Raw genomic sequence first — 18,732 nt, 5'->3', positions numbered from 1 at the left:
ATATAAGCCTTTTCTCTTTCTACTTTGACTTCTCTCCAGGCATCTCATCTTTAATAGATCTTTCACTAATTATAGCTAAAAACTCACAGAATACAGCATAATAAACCACCAGTGAGATGTTTGCTTTGTATCTGTTACTGCAAATGAGAAAAACGGGTAGGGGTAGAAAGAAAGAACCAGTATTTATTCACTGGTAAATACTAGGTACCATATTATAGATATTTTTATTTATTTAATTTTTTTTTTTTTTTTTTTTGGAGACAGAGTCTCGCTCTGTTGCCCAGGCTGGAGTGCAGCAGCGTGATCTCAGCTCACTGCAAGGTCCGCCTCCTGGGTTCACACCATTCTCCTGCCTCAGCCTCCCAAGTAGCTGGGACTTCAGGTGCCCGCCACCACGCCCTGCTAATTTTTTTTTTTTTTTTTCCTGAGACGGAGTCTCACTCTGTCCCCCAGGCTGGAGTGCAGTGGCCGGATCTCAGCTCACTGCAAGCTCCGCCTCCCGGGTTTACGCCATTCTGCTGCCTCAGCCTCCCGAGTAGCTGGGGCTACAGGCGCCTGCCACCTCGCCCGGCTAGTTTTTTGTATTTTTTAGTAGAGACGGGATCTCACCGTGTTGGCTAGGATGGTCTCGATCTCCTGACCTCGTGATCCGCCCGTCTCGGCCTCCCAAAGTGCTGGGATTACAGGCTTGAGCCACCGCGCCTGGCCAATTTTTTGTATTTTTAGTAGAGACGGGGTTTCACCACGTTAGCCAGGATGGTCTTGATCTCTTGACCTCGTGATCCGCCTGCCTCAGCTTCCCAAAGTGCTGAGATTACAGGTGTGAACCACCGCGCCCGGCCTATAGCTCTTCATTTAATCTTCACAGAATTCATATAGGGTAATACTGCATTTTTATCAGTGCAGCAGAAAAGTTGAATAACTGCCTGAATTTTTTTTTTTTTTTTTTTTTTTTTTGAGACAAGGTCTTTGCTCTGTCACCCAGGCAGGAAGGACGCAATCACGGCTTATTACAGCCTTGACCTCCCGGGCTCAAGTGATCCTCCTATGTCAGTTTTTGATTTATCTTAGAGATGAGGACTCACTAGGTTACCCAGGCTGGTCTGGAACTCCTGAGTTCAAGTGATCCTCATGCTGTTGCTTCCCAAAGTGCTGGGATTACAGGGGTAAGCTACCATGCCTGGCTTACTGCCTGAATTTTTTTTTTTTTTTTTTTTTGAGATGGAGTCTCACTCTTGCCCAGACTGGAGTACGGTGGCGCAATCTCAGCTCACTGCAACCTCCGCCTCCCAGGTTCAAGTGATTCCCCTGCCTCAGCCTCCTGAGTAGCTGGGACTACAGGCGTCCACCACCACACCTGACTAATTTTTGTCTTTTTGGTAGAGACGGGGTTTCACCATATTGGCCAGGCTGGTCTTGAACTCCTGACCTTGTGATCCGCCCACCTTGGCCTCCCAAAGTGCTGGGGTTACAGGCACGAGCCACCGCGCCCGGCCTGAATTCTTAAAACTAATAAATCATTTTGGAATAGGAATCCAGCTGTTTCTGACTCAGGTTTTTTTAAGTGCACTACAATTGTGTTTAGCTTTTGGAAAACAAATCCTGGTTTTTGGACAGACGTAGATATATATTTCTCCAAAAAGGTGGATAGAAAACCACTTTTGTCCTCTGCCTACCTGATTTCCTCCTTTCCTGTGTCAATTACAGAAAATTTGCTCCTGTAGCTTTCAGTCATGATATTGGTGAACAGAGATGGCTGCCATCTGCTGGAATTTCAGTGACTAGCAGGCGTTTTTATTTTTAGAAACTTCCGGGTTTTGTTCTTTTTTTTTTCTGTTTGCTTTGTTAATGTTGAACATTTAGAGACCCCATTTTTGTGCCAAACATGGCCTGTGACGTTAAAAGACTCGGTCTCTTTTACAAGGATTTGTGGTCTCAATAAATGGAGGCTATGAATTGGTTGAACTCCACTGTAGCCTGAACCATCCCCCCACCCCCAACTCCCTGCTTTTATTCCACTTCACTTGTGTTGATCCCTTAAGATCTCTCCAGAAAGAAATAGACAAATGATGAAATCAACATTTTAGGCTATGAGATGGTTGGGAGTAGGGCTGGTAACAGTCTAGGGAGAAGAAAGGAAGTGATAGGAATCTTGGCTCAATAAACAGATCGGATAAGATGAACCAGAGTAGGGATATGTGTTGCACGGCACCCCTCCTTGACTTGGACAGAGGTTTTCAGTGAATTGGGCCTTCCCAGAGCATTCAGAGGACATACCATGGGGGAAGGCTGCAGATTACAAGGAAGATGATGCAAATATAGTGTATGACCTTGAAACAGCGTTGGAGCTCTTGGGGAGATGTGAAATCACTGATGAGAGGAATAGATAAGGGAGGAAACCAATCAGAGGAGCAAAAGCAACTCTGGGCAACACACAGGCGAAAGATGAAATGGTGTTTTATCTGAGGGAGCCAAAAAGAGGCTCTGAGTAAAATCTTGAAGGATATATGGAGATTAGGACGTGGGAGTGAAGGGGTATGAAAAGAGACATGACCTACTCCATAATACCTATTTTGAAATCCTCAGGATTTCCTTAGCTTGTGCTGTATCAGTAGATCATCATTCAGATACTGATCCTTAGCAGCACAGTAACTCTGAGGGACCTTTGTCCTGTTCTCTCATTTTACAGAGAAGGAAGCAGGCAAAGCTATGTATTGTCTATTTTAGGTAATTATGTTTGCTTCCCAGATAAACTATTTTACAGAGAAGGAAGCAGGCAAAACTGACTATGTATTGTCTATTTTATGTAATTATGCTTGCTTCCCAGATAAACTATTTTTTGCTAAAGGGCAAGAACAATATACACTACTTCTGCAGTATCTTCCCCGTCTCCTCCATCAGGGCCTAGGTCATGCCATAAGTAGATTGACTAGAACAGTGTTCAAACAGTAAATGAAGTAAAAACTCATTGGCCAGGAACCGTGACACGGGTCTTTAGTCCGAGCTACTCAGGAGGCTGAGGCAGGAGGATCCCTTGAGCCTGCAGGAGTTCGAGACCAGACTGGGCAACGGAGCGAGTCCTCGTCTCAAAAAAAACAAAAAACAAACACCTCATTAGTTTTCTCTGTGGATGGAATGAGGCGGGATTTTTGAGGCCTTTTAATTATCTCCTAGTTTCTGCCCCAGTAATTTTCAAACAGGATCTTGAATAAGATGGGAGTGCTACCATCTGACCAGGGGTGTAACTTACGCAGAACCCTGAGTCCAGGCCTAAGTGGCCAGGCGAACTCCAACTCCCCTCAAAGTGAGCTCAGCGGACCGAAATGAGTCAGCCAGGTCCACCGCCAGCCCAGGGAGTGGGCCCGGACTCCGACCCCCGCGGGTCCCGGAGCCCCGCGATTCCGGTCACCGCGGGGTGCGCCCAGTGCGTGTGTCAGCTCTTGGTGGGCTCCCTTGCGCCCTCCTCCGGGAGCCACGCCCGCTCCTCGCGCACGTAGCCCGTCGGCCCTGCCGGGTCGTGGGGCGGGGCAGGGCTGGGGAGGGAGGCCGTTGGTTGGCTGGCGGGCTGCGGAAGGCGAGGCTCGCGTGCGCAGTTACGCGTCCTCGCTCAGCGTTTCTCCTGCGCGCGAGGCTGGTCGGCCCGCGGCGGCGCTGCGCGGATCCGGCGTCGGGGCCCGGCATGGCGGGGGCCTGGGCCAAGCCGGGCCGGACCCGGACCTAAATGCCTCTGCTCTTCTCCGCGCTGTTGGTCTTGCTGCTGGTTGCGCTTAGCGCCCTCTTTCTAGGCCGGTGAGGGGCTCCCAGCTGCGGCGGCGGGAGGGAGGGGGCGGAGAGGAGGAAGAAAGACTGAGGAGGGGGCGCGCGCCTTACTGAGGCGCGGGAGGCAGAGTGGGTAGGGTCGAGGGAGGGGGCGCGCGGCGAGTGGAGGGATCGTGAGGAGGCGCGTGGCCCGAGCTGCCGGGGATGGGCTGCGAGTTGGGGAGACTAAGGAAGCGGGCGGGGCCTGAGGAAATGCTGAGGCCAGGAACTGAATAGGAGTGTGAGGAAGGGGCCTGGTTCAGTGGCCTCCCTTTCCCCCTCCACCCTCCCCTGAAAGTCCTCTTAGCCAAGCGCGAAGGGCACCTGCAGCATCGGTCTGGGGAGAACAGCATTCGAGCTGCCGGGTCTGACCTCAAAGTGCCTTCTCGCGGATACCTGTCTGGAGGCTGGGGACAGGAGACAGAGACCGTCTAGGGAGTGTGATGGCACAACTAACAGAGCCGCCTCCGCTTTGACTCCTGCTGGGGCCTTCTCTCTCTGCCTCTAGGATTCCTAACAATTTGAGGGATTTTTTTTTTTTTTTGTCTCCAACTTAGAGGGTGGAGTTTCTGGTTTCATCTGGGTGGAGGGGTCAGTCGGGAGCTAGGATCTTGATCAGCGTGGCTGAATGTATATGACAGAGTGGTGCTTTGGAAGAAAGGAGAGTTGCTCAGATCCAGTTTCAGGACACGACCTTTTGCAAGGCTTTGTAAGACCAGCAAGGGGTGAGGGGAACCATCATTGGAAGAAGGTTCTATGAATTAACAGGAATTTTTCTGCAGGTGGCTTGTGGTCCGGTTGGCCACCAAGTGGTGTCAGCGGAAGCTGCAGGCGGAGCTAAAGATTGGCTCCTTCCGCTTTTTTTGGATCCAGAATGTCAGTCTTAAGTTTCAGCAACACCAGCAAACAGTGGTGAGTTCTGGGAAACCCTGGATATGTGTAGCGTTGATCCAACTGAATTTAAACTCTTAATTTCCTTTTTTTAAAAAAAGAAATCCTGGTGGCTTTTCTAGTTAATGACAGCCTTACCATTTCTTTGCCAAGATGATCTTAGAGCTAGTTGGAGAATGCTGGGAGTGATGTAAATTGTTCAGTTAAAAATTTTATAGGACACAGAGTGTCCAGGGCACATAACAAAGATACAGAAGAAAGATAACAGGAAATTGAAGAGTTTACTGTTCTAATTTAAGAGGGGATTCAAGGCAACATGCCTATGAAAGAGAAATTCTAATAATCCAGAACCTTTCCTGGCTTGTCAAGCTGCTCGTTGCTTTTCAGCAGCTAGCACACAGCTTTCTCCCTCACTGTTTTAGGAAATTGATAACCTGTGGATTTCCAGCAAACTCCTTAGCCATGATCTTCCGTGAGTACCCTATATTTTCACTTCTCCCCTAGAGGAGTATTTTGGAGTTGGTGTTTGCAGAGTGAGACTCTTCTACAGAGGCCTCACAATCCAAGGAGGAAGGGAGGTTGTTGCTGAAGTCTTCCTGTTAGCCTGGGTGCCATTATCTTGTGAGACAGATATTGATAACTGCTATGAAATTGATCTCTGTGATTTGAGCTGTGTTTCTAGGAAGGATGAGAAAGTGCATGTGAGGGTGGGGAATAGATTGCTATGGGACGGATGGACCTGGTGGCAGTGAGATATTTCTCTTCTGGGCAGACACTATGTGGCATTGTGCTTTGGAGAAGTGCGTATCAGAACGGACCTACAGAAAGTTTCTGGCCTGTCTGCCCCATTCTCCCAGAGTGCTGGGGTGGATCAAAAGGAACTGTCCTTCAGCCCATCCTTATTGAAGATCTTCTGCCAAGTGAGACAACTTCTCCCACTGTCCTGGACTGTACTTTGGCATGGTTGGCTTTGGAGTTATGGGTAGATTTTTCTACTATTTTTAGGGCATAATACTAAGAGCTGCCCCTCTTTCTCATCTGGAAGGGAAGGGCAGTTCCTTAACGTTAATTATTGTTCATCCTTGCTTCTTCCTTCCAGCTATTCTCCATTCATGTAGATGCTATAAACATCATGGTTCTCAAGGTGGATACTTCTGAGTCCTTATGGCATATTCAGATCAGTAGAAGCAGATTTCTTTTGGATAGTGATGGGAAAAGGTAAGCACCGGGGAGCAGAGGATCTAGCCGTCCCATTCTTGCCTTAGAGTTGCTTCAGGGCCTCCTTATCAAGGTTTTAAATTCTCATTCTGTGCAGTTTGAGGAGATGCTAAGATTAGACATTTCCACTTGCTTTGTCCCTTGTAGCCAACAGAGCTTGACTGGAGGTAAATGGTGAGGAAAGGGGCCAAGTGCTCTTAATTTTTTTCCTTTCCCAGGCTAATCTGTGAGGTGAGCTTATGTAAGATCAACAGCAAAGTTCTAAAGAGTGGTCAGCTGGTAAGTATGCCATGATCATTCAGATGCCTCATTTCCTCCTGAGCATAAAGTGTGAAGGAGCTTAGGGCTTGCATTCTGGGTTCTGTGACCTTAAGGGGTTCCCTCAAGTCAGTACCCAGTGTTCCAGATCACATTTTGACCTAAAACTTCCAAACCTTCTTACATACACCTTAGAGGCTTGTCATCCCCACAGGAGGACACCTGCCTAGTGGAGCTCTCACTGGCCCTGGACCTGTGTCTAAAGGTGGGCATTAGCAGTCGGCATCTCACGGCTATCACTGTGGATGTGTGGACACTCCATGCTGAGCTGCATGAGGGCCTCTTCCAGAGCCAATTGCTGTGCCAGGGCCCAAGCCTAGCATCTAAGCCTGTTCCCTGTTCAGGTAAAGCCCCAGTCTTTGAGCTTCTTGACTGCCTTGTTCTCAGGGATTGTTTTGGAAGTAGAAAAAAATAGTGGTCTCACTACTTACTTAGATGTGATTCACTAGTCACCATGAACTTTGACCATAAGGATAGTTAGAGGAAATAGAGCATTTGCTTGTGCTGAGTGGCAGAACTAACATTAAGTGTGCACCTGTCATGAGTTAGGCTTGTACTATGAGTGTTTTTTTTTTTTCTTTTTAAAAGATGGAGTCTTGCTCTCTCACCAGGCTAGAGTGCAATGACATGATCTCGGCTCACTGCAACCTCTACCTTCCGGGTTCAAGCAATTCTCCTGCCTCAGTCTCCTGAGTAGCTGGGATTACAAGTGCCTGCCACCATGCCTGGCTAATTTTTATATTTTTTAGCGGAGATGGGGTTTCACCGTGTTAGCCAGGATGGTCTTGATCTCCTGACCTCGTGATCCACCCACCTTGGCCTCCCAAAGTGCTGGGATTACAGGCGTGAGCCATCATGCCCGGCCTCGTACTATGTGTTTTATATACAGTTGACCATTGAACAACACAGGTTTGAGCTGTGTGGATCCACTTATATGTGGATTTTTTTCAATAAATACAGTTGGCTTTCCATATGTGTGTATTCTGCATCCACAACCAAATGTGAATGGAAAATGCAATATTTGCAGGATATGAAACTCACTGATATGGAGGGCTGACTTTTTGTATACACGAGTTCCCATAGGGACGACTGCTGGACTTGAGTATGTGCGGACTTTGGTATCTGCAGGGGGTCCTGGAACCAAAGCTCCAAGGACGCCAAGGGATGACTGTATATTCTCTCACTAAATCCTCAGCACTTCACAAATAAGGAAACTGAAGCCTAGGAAGGTTAGCTAGGTAACTTGACTGAAGTCATACAGCTAGTTGGTAGTAAAAATGAGGTTTAAATTATTTGGCCCTAAGGTCCACATTCTTTTCATTTACCAACCTGCTCCTTGTACTCCTTAAATTTTTAGAGACTGGAGAAGTACAGCAGGTGCCTGGATCTCTGGGGCATTCGCCTTGTGGTCCATCCAGCTTAGGCATTTGCTTAGCCTATTGTATGTGGGAGGATTTGGCCATAGAGGCCAGGGCATTTCGGGAGAATTGAGAGTGTTAAGAATTGATGGTTCTCGTGTTATTCATTCGTATTTTCAGAGGTGACAGAGAACTTGGTTGAGCCAACTCTGCCTGGCCTGTTCCTCCTTCAGCAGCTGCCAGACCAGGTCAAGGTTAAGATGGAGAACACAAGCGTGGTATTGTCCATGAATAGTCAAAAGAGGTGAGGTCTCTCCTGACACAGAAGATGGGAGAGTGATAGTGGGAGCTGTATGATGGTATCTCTGTAACCAGCCTAGTAGTTGCTGAGGTTGTCTATGGGGAGAAAGGAAGTAGAAATGGTTACATCCATGTAGTGTGGGAAGAATAAAGAAAAAAATTATTACCAGTTTTGAGATGGAGTCTTGCCCTGTTGCCCAGGCCTGAGTACAGTGGTCCAATCTTGGCTCACTGCAACCTGCGCCTCCCAGGTTCAAGCGATTCTCCTGCCTCAGCCTCCCAAGTAGCTGGGACTATAGGCGCGTGCCACCACGTCCGGCTAATTTTTTGTATTTTTAGTAGAGGTGGGGTTTCACTGTGTTGGCCAGGATGGTCTCGGTCTGCTGACCTCGTGATCCCCCTGCCTTCCGAAGTGCTGGGATTATAGGCGTGAACCACTGCACCGGCCAAAAAATAATTGTTTTTAAAAAATAAAAATAAAATAAGTAGGAATGGCATTCCACATCTTCCTGAGCCAGAATCTTTCTTGGTCCAGGCACCTGACTTGGACTCTGAAGCTGCTGCAGTTCCTGTACCACCGTGATGAGGATCAGCTGCCCCTTCGAAGCTTCACAGCAAACTCCGATATGGCACAGATGAGCACTGAACTCCTGCTGGAAGGTTCATGGGTTGGGGTACTGGTACTGAGCGACAATGGGAGGACTAGATACTCTCTTTGCTCATGCCCCATGTGGAGTCCTTAATCTAATCTCAGTGTAACTGGGGAGCAGAAGGAGGGAACATACTGAGAGGAAATAGCCCCAGCTCACAAGTTTTGATGACAGTCTGTTTATCCCTTTGCAGGCTTCTGACCCTCTCCCAGTTTTACCTCTTGCCCTTCCAGTGCTCTCCTCTGATCTGTCCTCTGGCCTCTTACAGATGGGTTGTTGCTGTCCCAGAGTCGCCAGCGCATTGTCTGCCTCAGCTCCCTCAAGGCTAGTGTGCAGGTGTGATGATTGTGGTACCAGGAATTGTTCCTTTCTCTACTTTCCCGCTACATTATTTCATTATGAGTTTGTGAAATAAAACCCAAGCCCACAGTTCTGGTCTTCTTATTTCAGGTGACCACCATTGACCTCTCAGCCTCCCTAGTTCTGAACACTTGCATCATTCACTACCGGCACCAGGAATTCTCTCACTGGCTGCACCTGCTAGCACTGGAAACCCAAGGGTCTAGTTCACCTGTTCTTAAGCAAAGGAAAAAAAGGTCAGTCTGATCTTTTTCAGCCACCATCTTATCATTTGGATTCTCTGGGATTCTTTTGGTCCAAAGTGGCATCTTGTGTTAAATATGTATTTGGTTGTTTGACCTCCTCAAATCTGAGTCTCAACAGCAATCCTGTTTTATGTATCTTTCCTATTAGACTAGACTCCTTGATGGCAGAATGTTGTCCTCTTTGTTTTTATGTCCTTGGTGCTTAGCATAGTGTTTTATACAAAATAAATGTTTGTTGAACTGAACTTAAATGATAAGGAATGTCTTTGTCTTGTCTGCCTTAGATTGTAAGGTGGCAGTCATGTCTTTGTGTAGTGCTTCTATTGTGCTGCACAGAGAACTTAAGGTTATGGTTTAGAAGTGATGCTTCTTGGTTATTTTAGGTTCAAGCATGTGATATTGCTGGTGTTCATTGTATTTGGCCTATGAAAATGACAATTTTATGTGAGTCAACCTAATATCTTTCTGGGGTTCCTGCAGATTACCGTTAAGACTAGCAATAAACTGATGAGTTCAGCCTTTTATCTTCTAGGTGCATCCCATCCTAAGAATCACAATAAAACTCTAAATTCTCACTCTGATTTTAAGAGCTTCAGAAACTGTTCCATGATAGGAAGCTGCAGTTCTTTTCTTACCAAATAATGATGTTTTGTGCCTATACAGAACCTTCCCCCAAATCCTGGCTCCCATCATCTTTAGCACCTCCATCTCCAATGTCAACATTTCCATTCAACTTGGAGATACACCGCCTTTTGCCTTGGGATTCAATTCTGTCTCTCTGGGTAAGGCTCTCAGATGGAAGAGGAACAAGAATCTGTCCATTAATGGAGCTAGGTCCAATTCATGGCCACAGTGGTTCCATGCAATCCCTCTTTCTCACTATTGTTCAGATTACCAGCACCTCAGGCCACAAAGCATCCATCAGCGGGGTGTCCTGACTGTAGACCACCTCTGCTGGCGTGTGGGCAGTGACTCCCACATTCAGCGGGCACCACACCCACCCAATATGCATGTTTGGGGTGAGGCGCTTGTTCTGGACTCCTTCACGCTACAGGTAGGTGGGGGCTTTGGTGAATAGGGGCCTGCACAACTTTCCTCATCCTGTCATGCATCAGAGCACTGAGCATCCTTTTGGCAGCAGGAAGTGCATTAGGGAATTATAAAACTGTGCGCCTCCATACTTCTAATGGAATCCGTCTGCTTCTTCTCTAGGGTAGCTATAACCAGCCTCTGGGCCTGTCCAGCACCCAGTCAGATACCCTCTTTCTTGATTGTACCATTCGAGGACTTCAGGTGGAAGCATCAGATACCTGTGCTCAGTGTCTGTCTCGTATCTTATCCCTGATGGGTCCACAATCTGGGAAGTCAGCTGTCTCTAGGCACTCTTCATTTGGGGAATCTGTGTCATTACTGTGGAAAGTGGACTTGAAGGTCGAAGACATGAATTTGTTCACCCTTTCTGCCTTGGTTGGTAAGTGGGACAAGGAGTCTATGCTGAAGTGTGCTACTTGGGAGACTGAGGCAGGAGAATCACTTCAACCTGGGAGGCAGAGTTTGCAGTGAGCTGAGATGGTGTCACTGCACTCTATCCTGGGCAAAAGAGCGAGACTCTGTCTCCAAAAAATAAAATAATATAAGTAAATAAATATACTGAAGTGTGTAGTGTGTAACCGAAGCAGATTATATTGGTTTAGTCTGCTCTTTCTCATTTGATGAAGCTGCTGAGCTGGAATTTTTCTTTTTCTTTTTTTTTTTTTTTGGAGACAGACTCTCCCTCTGTAGCCCAGGCTGGAGTGCAGTGGCGCCATCTCGGCTCACTGCAAGCTCCGCCTCCTGGGTTCACGCCATTCTCCTGCCTCAGCCTCCTGAGTAGCTGGGACTACAGGCGCCCGCCACCACGCCCGGCTAATTTTTTGTATTTTTAGTAGAGACGGGGTTTCACTGTGGTCTCGATCTCCTGACCTCGTGATCCGCCCACCTCAGCCTCCCAAAGTGCTGGGACTACAAGCGTGAGCCACCGCGCTCGGCCTGGAATTTTTCTAAATTAGAGGCATAAGATGCTTGAAAGTCTTGCATAAATATCAGGCTTCCTGATATTTCTTAAGGGCTTATGAAAGGCAAGTACTAAGCAAGACATAAAAAGACAACCTTAATCTAGTCAAGAGAGATCCATATAGCTTTTTATTTCCTTGTGTGTTTAGTTCTAGAGAGTAAATGGTATGTCTCTGTGCAATTTGTAGGAGTTAAGGAACTTCTTTGGCTCTGCCAAATCCAGTTAGGTTAAGAGAGGAAAGAGAAAGTTTCCTTAAAACCTAAGGAATGAACTTAGGGAGGCATGAGGAATAAAGATAATTAAGGGAATAAGTGAGAAAGGCGAGTGAGGACTTTTGTTGCCCTTTGAGAGCTGGGAACCAAGGCTGACATGGTTTCTGGTTATTAGGTGCTTCAGAGGTACGACTGGACACCCTGACTATCCTGGGCAGTGCAGAGACCTCCACTGTGGGAATTCAAGGACTTGTGTTAGCGCTGGTGAAATCAGTCACAGAAAAGATGCAACCCTGTTGCAAGGCCCCTGACATCCCTACCCCAGTGCTCAGCCTTTCCATGATCTCCATCACCTATCACAGCAGCATCCGCTCTCTGGAGGTAATGTTCCTGTGGAGAGGTGGGGCCAGGCTGGTTTTTCCCTCAGCTTAGACCCTTTCTCTGTCTTTTTTTTTTTTTTCTTGTCTTTTCCCAAAACAGAGTCTCACATGTTGCCCAGACTGGTCTTAAACTGCTGGGCTCAAACAATCCTCCTATCTTGGCCTTCGAAAGTGCTGGGATTACAGGTGTGAGCCACCATGCCCAGCCTCTCTTTTTAACTCATGTTGTGAAACTGGTTTCATGAGAAGTATGACACCTGATTTTGTTTATTTTTTCTAACTCTTACGTTTTTAACTTTTTGTGGAATTTAAAATACATGCAAAACTAGAGAGAATATATAAGCTTTGTATACCAAGGTTCAATAATGACCAATTCATGACCAATTTCTTTTAATTATACTCCCACCAATTTCCCCTGCCTCAGGCTCTGGGATTATTTTGAAGTAGGTAAGTAGGTATCAGACATATATAATTTCCACTATAAATGTTTCACTATGCATCTCTGAAAAATAAGGGGCTTTTTAAAAATAATGACCTGGTGTCATTTTGCTGAAGCCCTCAGCCCATCAAAAGACTGGAAGGAGTCAGACGATAGAGGCAGTGGCAGGTTTTGAGAGGCTTTCCAGTATCTTTATCCTCAGGGTAACAGATGGACATGGGACCCTCTTAGGAGGAGGGTGGGTGTTTTCCTCTTTGTCAGACTTCACCTTTGGAAACGGAAGAGTTTCCTTTTTAGAGACTAGAACTTGAGAATTTTCTGTCCTGGAATTTTACTTTTCTCTGTCCACTTAGCTATTCAGAACTGACTTTGTTTTTATTTTTAATTTTTATTTACTTATTTTTTCTTGAGATGGAGTTTCGCTGTGTTGCCCAGGCTGGAGTGCAGTGGCGCAATCTCAGCTCACTGCAAGCTCCGCCTCCCAGGTTCACGCCATTCTCCTGCCTCAGCCTCTCGAGCAGCTGGGACTACAGGCGCCCGCCACCACGCCCGGCTAATTTTTTGTATTTAGTAGAGACGGGGTTTCACCATGTTAGCCAGGATAGTCTCGATCTTCAGACCTCATGATCCACCCACCTCAGCCTCCCAAAGTGCTGGGATTACAGGCGTGAGCCACTGCGCCCGGCCCCTGACTTTGTTTTTCAAGCTGACAAAGACACTACTCCCTCCTTGACGCATACTTTTACATAAGTCAGCTGCCATGTTGACTTGTGTGCTCAGTACTTTATTATGCTATATTTTGAGAATTAAATTGATGCAATCAATTCATGAAACATTTTCAAGTTGACTGTTGCAGTGGTTACTAGACAGTGTAGTTGCCGATAGAAAGGTAACTCATAAGCAGAAACATGAAGGCAGATGATAATATTATTGAGTACCTGCTGTCTATACTGAGTGTACTATGGTAGATACCAAAGAATGAAAACACATGGTCCCTATTTTCAGACAATTTAGAATCCAGTTGAGGAGAACTTGAAAAGTGTAAGTGCTCTTAAATGTAAGACACTAACAACTGTTAGCTCAGCACGTTAGTGCTAACAGGAACAAAGCAAGGCAGTAATTAATGTGGTTACTCAGGAACAACTTCTGGGTGGAGATGGTTCTTGAGCCAGGTATGCATGTGTCATAATCTTTTGCCATCTCTACTGTTTTATGACATGGTAATTGACAGATCCTTTTCTTCTGCTCCCTAAAGGTTCAGTGTGGTGCAGGGCTGACCTTACTTTGGAGTCCCCCAGATCACATGTACCTGTACCAGCATATCCTGGCCACTCTACAGTGCCGAGACCTACTAAGAGCCACTGTGTTTCCTGAGACTGTACCATCCCTTGCACTAGAGACTTCAGGAACCATTTCTGAGCTAGAAGGCCGTGCCCCTGAACCATTACCCCCAAAGCGGCTGCTAAACCTAACCCTGGAGGTGAGCACAGCCAAACTCACAGCTTTTGTAGCTGAGGATAAGTTCATTACCCTGGCTGCAGAGAATGTGTCACTGAGCCGGCATGGAGGTTCCTTGCAGGCATACTGTCCTGAGCTGGCAGCTGGCTTTGATGGCAATAGTATCTTCAACTTCAAGGAGGTGGAGGTGCAGCTGCTGCCTGAGCTGGAAGAGATGATCCTCCACCGGAACCCCTTCCCTGCGCTGCAGACCCTCCGGAACCGTGTTTGGCTTCTCTCCCTCGGCTCAGTCTCAGTGGAGTTTCCTTATCAGTATGACTTTTCTCGAACTCTAGATGAGGCTGTGGGAGTTCAGAAGTGGCTGAAGGGACTGCATCGAGGGACTCATGCTTGGGCCTCTTCAGGCCCTGTCCCGCTCCCACCTGATCTACTCTTAAAGGTTCAGCACTTCTCATGGGTTTTCTTGGATGATATTTTTGAGGTGAAACTTCATGATAACTATGAGCTGATGAAGGATGAAAGTAAGGAGAGTGCCAAAAGACTGCAGCTACTGGATGCCAAAGTGGCCGCCCTTCGGAAGCAGCATGGGGAGTTATTGCCTGCCCGCAAAATTGAGGAGCTCTATGCCTCTTTGGAACGCAAAAACATTGAAATCTACATCCAGCGTTCCCGTCGTCTCTATGGCAACACACCCATGCGCCGGGCACTGCTCACTTGGAGCTTAGCAGGGCTAGAGCTGGTAGCTCTGGCAGATGCCTCTTTCCACGGTCCTGAGCATGTGGTAGAACAGGTTCAAGAGCTTGATCCAGGCAGCCCTTTTCCCCCTGAGGGAGTAGATCTTGTCATTCAGTGGTGTCGAATGCTCAAGTGCAATGTCAAGACCTTTCTGGGTAAGTAGTGTTTCCCTTATTTGCAGACCCCGAGTTTGCCTGCTCAGCTCTAGGGAGCTCTCTGAGTGATTTCAGACAAACTAGGTTATATGGTTATATTGGGAACTGTGCTGTTTTGGATGGGTGGAGTGGGATGGGTGGGCTTCCCTTCCCTTTCTTTGTTCCTAAATTTCACCCTGAAATTGCTTGGCTAACATAAAGGGAAAGCTAACACAGTTATCTTTAAGATTATTGTCTCTTGGATCTCAGTGCTATGCCCTTAACCTTCTGCTCCAGGGTTACTGTCATTTTTCAGCTTGCTGTCAACTGCCTGCCCTTGTTCCCTCAATTGACTTTGTAAATATAGATGGGTAAAATAGTGGTGAGGAAAAAGGCCCAAGAGTGCTCAGACTGCCCCTGAGTAGCCAGTGTGTACCCTTCCTCTGGTAACAGTTCGGATCAGAGACTATCCACGGTACCTGTTTGAGATCCGTGACTGGCGGCTGATGGGTCGACTTGTGGGCACCGAGCAGAGTGGTCAGCCTTGCTCCCGTCGGCGTCAGATCTTGCACTTGGGGCTTCCGTGGGGTAACGTGGCAGTGGAGAGGAACATGCCGCCACTCAAATTCTACCATGACTTCCACTGTGAGTAGAGATGGGGCAGTTGGTTTGGCTGAGGGACATTTGTGATGGGTGAAATAGGAGATGAGCTGAGGCTCTTCTGGAGTGAAGAAGGAAGAGAAGGGTAATGTTGTGAACAAGTTATAGCCTTTGTTCCTCTACCCCAGCGGAAATATTCCAGTACACAGTGGTATGGGGCCCATGCTGGGATCCAGCCTGGACACTGATTGGCCAGTGTGTGGACCTCTTGACCAAGCCCTCAGCTGACCCCAGCCCACCTTTGCCCTGGTGGGACAAGAGCCGTCTTTTGTTCCATGGAGACTGGCACATGGACATTGAACAGGCGAACCTGCACCAGCTGGCCACTGAGGTAAGGGGTGTCTTGATACTTTTTTCCTATCAGGATAATATGGTTGAGGCCTGTATAGCACATGTGGGAAGAGAGAAAGGTGCTGATACGGGAGATGAGGATGGTTTTCTTACCTATATCTCACCAAGTTCTTGGGGGTGATCATAGGATCCATACAACACAACTGAAAATATGCACTGGGAGTGGAGCCACCTGTCTTTTCATTGGAAACCTGGTCAGTTTGTGTTCAAGGGTGACTTGGATATCAACGTGAGAACAGCCTCTAAGTGAGTGGAGTGAAGGGAGGGTCCTCCATGGGGTGAGGGACTAAGGTTGGAGGGAGGGGGAAGAGCCAAGGGGAAGTGAGTGACCAGGGCACTGAGGGCTGGGGCTCCGTTGTGAGGCAGGTATGACGACTGCTGCTTCCTTCACCTGCCTGACCTCTGCATGACACTGGACCTGCAGTGGCTGTGCCATGGGAACCCCCATGATCACCATAGTGTCACTCTGCGGGCCCCAGAGTTCCTGCCTGAGGTGCCCTTGGGCCAGCTTCATGACTCCTACCGGGCCTTTCGCTCGGAGAACCTCAATCTCTCCATCAAGATGGATCTGACTCGGCACAGTGGAAGTGAGGCTTGGGCCTGGGGTAGTGGGGAGGAAGGGCTGGGAGGGCAGGCATGGACACTGGGGACTTTAGCTTGACCCTCTGGGTAGGGGAGGGGAGAAGGGCAAGAGAGAATCTAGGTTAGGACCTTTTTTTTTTTTTTTTTTTTTTTGCGGGGAAAGTGTTGGTGTCTTAGACCTTTTTGGCTGCTATAATAATAATACCACAAGTTTGGTAGCTTATAAACAACAAACATTTATCTCTCACAGTTCTGTAGGCTTGAAAGTCCAAGATCAAAGAACTGACAAATTCAGTGTCAGTGAGGGCCCATTCCTCATAGATGGTGCCTTTTTGCTGTGTCCTAATATGGTGGAAGGAGTCAGTGAGCTCCCTTGGACCACTTTTAAAAGGGCACTAATCCTATTCACGAAGGCTCCACCCTCATGATCTAGTGACCTCCCAGAGGCCCACCTCTTAACATCATCACCTTAGGGGTTAGTATTTTAACATGAATTTTGGGGAGATGCAAACTTTAGACTATAGCAGTAGGGGAAAGCAGAGAGCTTAGATCCTTGAAAGAAGAGGGAGTGGGGGATGCTGAATGTGAGGCTAGTTGCTGTTTGGATTTTGGATTTTTAAACCTCTACAACCTGCAGCAAGGGAAGGATTTAGCTTTACCTCTGTGTTTCATCCGTAACTAGGAAATGTCTGTCCTTCCCTTTGCAGCAATATCCCAACCCCGAATTCTGCTATATAGTAGTACCCTGCGCTGGATGCAGAACTTCTGGGCAACTTGGACTAGTGTCACAAGGCCTATCTGCAGGGGAAAGCTCTTCAATAACCTGAAACCCAGCAAGAAGAAACTTGGTCAGCACTACAAGCAACTTTCCTATACAGCCCTCTTTCCCCAGCTGCAGGTAAGGCACTGATGTCCCTGCTGACATCTTCACTTTATTTTGCTTCTAGTTTTCTTGTTTCTCATACTGAGTCCCTTAATCATCCCTCTCATGCCATTCTTTGTTCAGTGTTATGCTCTCTTGTTGCCAGGTACATTATTGGGCCTCATTTGCCCAGCAACGGGGCATCCAGATTGAGTGCAGTCAGGGCCATGTCTTTACTCGAGGGACTCAGCGGCTTATACCTCAAGGTAAAATCAAAGAGTCCTTTCATTTCTCCTATCCTGTTCCTTGGTGTTTTTCCCTTTCTCAGTTCCATTCCCCTCCTCCATCTCTGTCTTACACTATCCTCTGAACTGGTCAGCATGGTCTCTGTGTGCCTCTTTTTCTCAGCAGGCACAGTAATGCGGCGCCTTATCTCTGATTGGAGTGTTACCCAGATGGTGAGTGACCTAAGTCAGGTGACCGTTCACCTGATGGCCTCACCCACTGAAGAGAATGCTGATCACTGTCTTGATCCTTTGGTAACAAAGACCCACCTGCTGAGCTTATCCTCCCTCACCTACCAACGGCATAGCAATCGCACAGCTGAGGAGGTACTGCCTGACGCAGTTTCTTTATTACCTTATTTATATTAGTAGGTATCTCAGCCTACTTGGACTGCCATAACAAAATACCAGAGACTGGGAGGCTTATATAACAAAAATTTATTTATCAGTTTTGGAGACTGGGAAGTCCAAGATTAGGGTGCCTGCATGGTTGGGTTCTGGTGAGGCCTGTCTTCTTGGCTTGCAGATGACTGCCTTGTCTCTGTCCTCACATGGCAGAGAGGGAGAGAGAGCACAAGTGTGCATGAGTGCTCTGGTTTCTCTTATTGTAAAAACACTAATTCTGTCATGAGTGCCCCACCCTCATGATCTCATGTCATTACCTCCCAAAGGCCCATCTCCAGATACCATTACATTGGGGGTTAGGACTGCAACATGTGAATTTGGGGGGAACACAATAAAGTCCATAGGAGTAGGTTGCAGGCGAAGTCCCTGGTAATGTTTCTCGTTATATTCCAAGCATGTATGTCATTACTTTATGACACACTCACTTGGTTTAGCTGTATCAGCATCCCTCTTTTCGAAAATACCTTTTCTTTCTCTCCTAAAAATAGTATCTTACTCTTTAGGAAATAGAGTAAAATTTTTTCCTAACACTGAAAAAAAATTGGTACGGACTTTTCCCCCAATTAGGGAAGGATTTTAAGTTGAAATTCTCAAGTCATTTAAAATACAGTGGGGGAGGGCTGGGTGCGGTGTCTCATGTCTGTAATCCCAGCACTTTGGGAGGCCGAGGCGGATGGATCATTTGAAATCATGAGCTCGAGACCAACCTGACCAACATGGTGAAACCCCATCTCTACTAAAAAAACAAAAAAATTAGCTGGGGATGGTGGCGCATGCCCGTAGTCCCAGCTGCTCGGGAGGCTGAGGCAGGAGAATCTCTTGAAACTGGGAGGTGGAGGTTGCAGAGAGCCGAGGTCTCACCACTGCACTCCAAGCTGGGCGACAGAGCAAGATGCTGTCTCCAAAATACAAAAAACAAAACAAAACAAATAAAATACAGTGGGGGCTGGGCTCAGTGGCTCACACCTGTAATCCCAAAACTTTGGGAGGCTGAAGCAGGTGGATTGCTCAAGCTCAGGAGTTTGTGAGACCAGCCTGG

General features: G+C 47.3%; 1 protein-coding gene across 6 annotated transcripts in view; it reads left to right on the top strand.

The window, feature by feature from the left end:
- The first annotated feature begins 3,618 nt into the window (after window positions 1-3,618).
- KIAA0100 (KIAA0100 ortholog) overlaps window positions 3,619-18,732 on the top strand; it is a 32,301-nt gene continuing 17,187 nt past the window's right edge. Inside the window, exons 1-23 of one of the 6 annotated variants that reach the window (XM_025362557.1) lie at window positions 3,619-3,789; window positions 4,581-4,710; window positions 5,112-5,161; window positions 5,462-5,609; window positions 5,789-5,907; window positions 6,126-6,186; window positions 6,380-6,569; window positions 7,764-7,887; window positions 8,419-8,543; window positions 8,802-8,869; window positions 8,984-9,129; window positions 9,802-9,920; window positions 10,029-10,192; window positions 10,351-10,609; window positions 11,579-11,784; window positions 13,478-14,570; window positions 15,003-15,194; window positions 15,338-15,540; window positions 15,688-15,806; window positions 15,927-16,147; window positions 16,850-17,040; window positions 17,171-17,270; window positions 17,416-17,615. In XM_025362557.1, coding sequence (XP_025218342.1) covers window positions 3,722-3,789; window positions 4,581-4,710; window positions 5,112-5,161; window positions 5,462-5,609; window positions 5,789-5,907; window positions 6,126-6,186; window positions 6,380-6,569; window positions 7,764-7,887; window positions 8,419-8,543; window positions 8,802-8,869; window positions 8,984-9,129; window positions 9,802-9,920; window positions 10,029-10,192; window positions 10,351-10,609; window positions 11,579-11,784; window positions 13,478-14,570; window positions 15,003-15,194; window positions 15,338-15,540; window positions 15,688-15,806; window positions 15,927-16,147; window positions 16,850-17,040; window positions 17,171-17,270; window positions 17,416-17,615 — 4,296 coding nt within the window. In that variant the 5' untranslated portion in view covers window positions 3,619-3,721. Of the gene's footprint in view, window positions 3,790-4,580; window positions 4,711-5,111; window positions 5,162-5,461; window positions 5,610-5,788; window positions 5,908-6,125; window positions 6,187-6,379; window positions 6,570-7,763; window positions 7,888-8,418; window positions 8,558-8,801; window positions 8,870-8,983; window positions 9,130-9,801; window positions 9,921-10,028; window positions 10,193-10,350; window positions 10,610-11,578; window positions 11,785-13,477; window positions 14,571-15,002; window positions 15,195-15,337; window positions 15,541-15,687; window positions 15,807-15,926; window positions 16,148-16,849; window positions 17,041-17,170; window positions 17,271-17,412; window positions 17,616-18,732 lie in introns of those variants that run through there. The other 5 variants (XM_025362555.1, XM_025362558.1, XM_025362559.1 and 2 more) reach the window with 5 other exon arrangements.

The sequence above is a fragment of the Theropithecus gelada genome, chromosome 16, assembly GCF_003255815.1.
Source record: "Theropithecus gelada isolate Dixy chromosome 16, Tgel_1.0, whole genome shotgun sequence".
Classification (NCBI taxonomy): domain Eukaryota; kingdom Metazoa; phylum Chordata; class Mammalia; order Primates; family Cercopithecidae; genus Theropithecus; species Theropithecus gelada.
The sequence above is the reverse complement of the archived record's forward strand: the minus strand, read 5'-3'. Positions and strand labels throughout refer to the sequence as shown.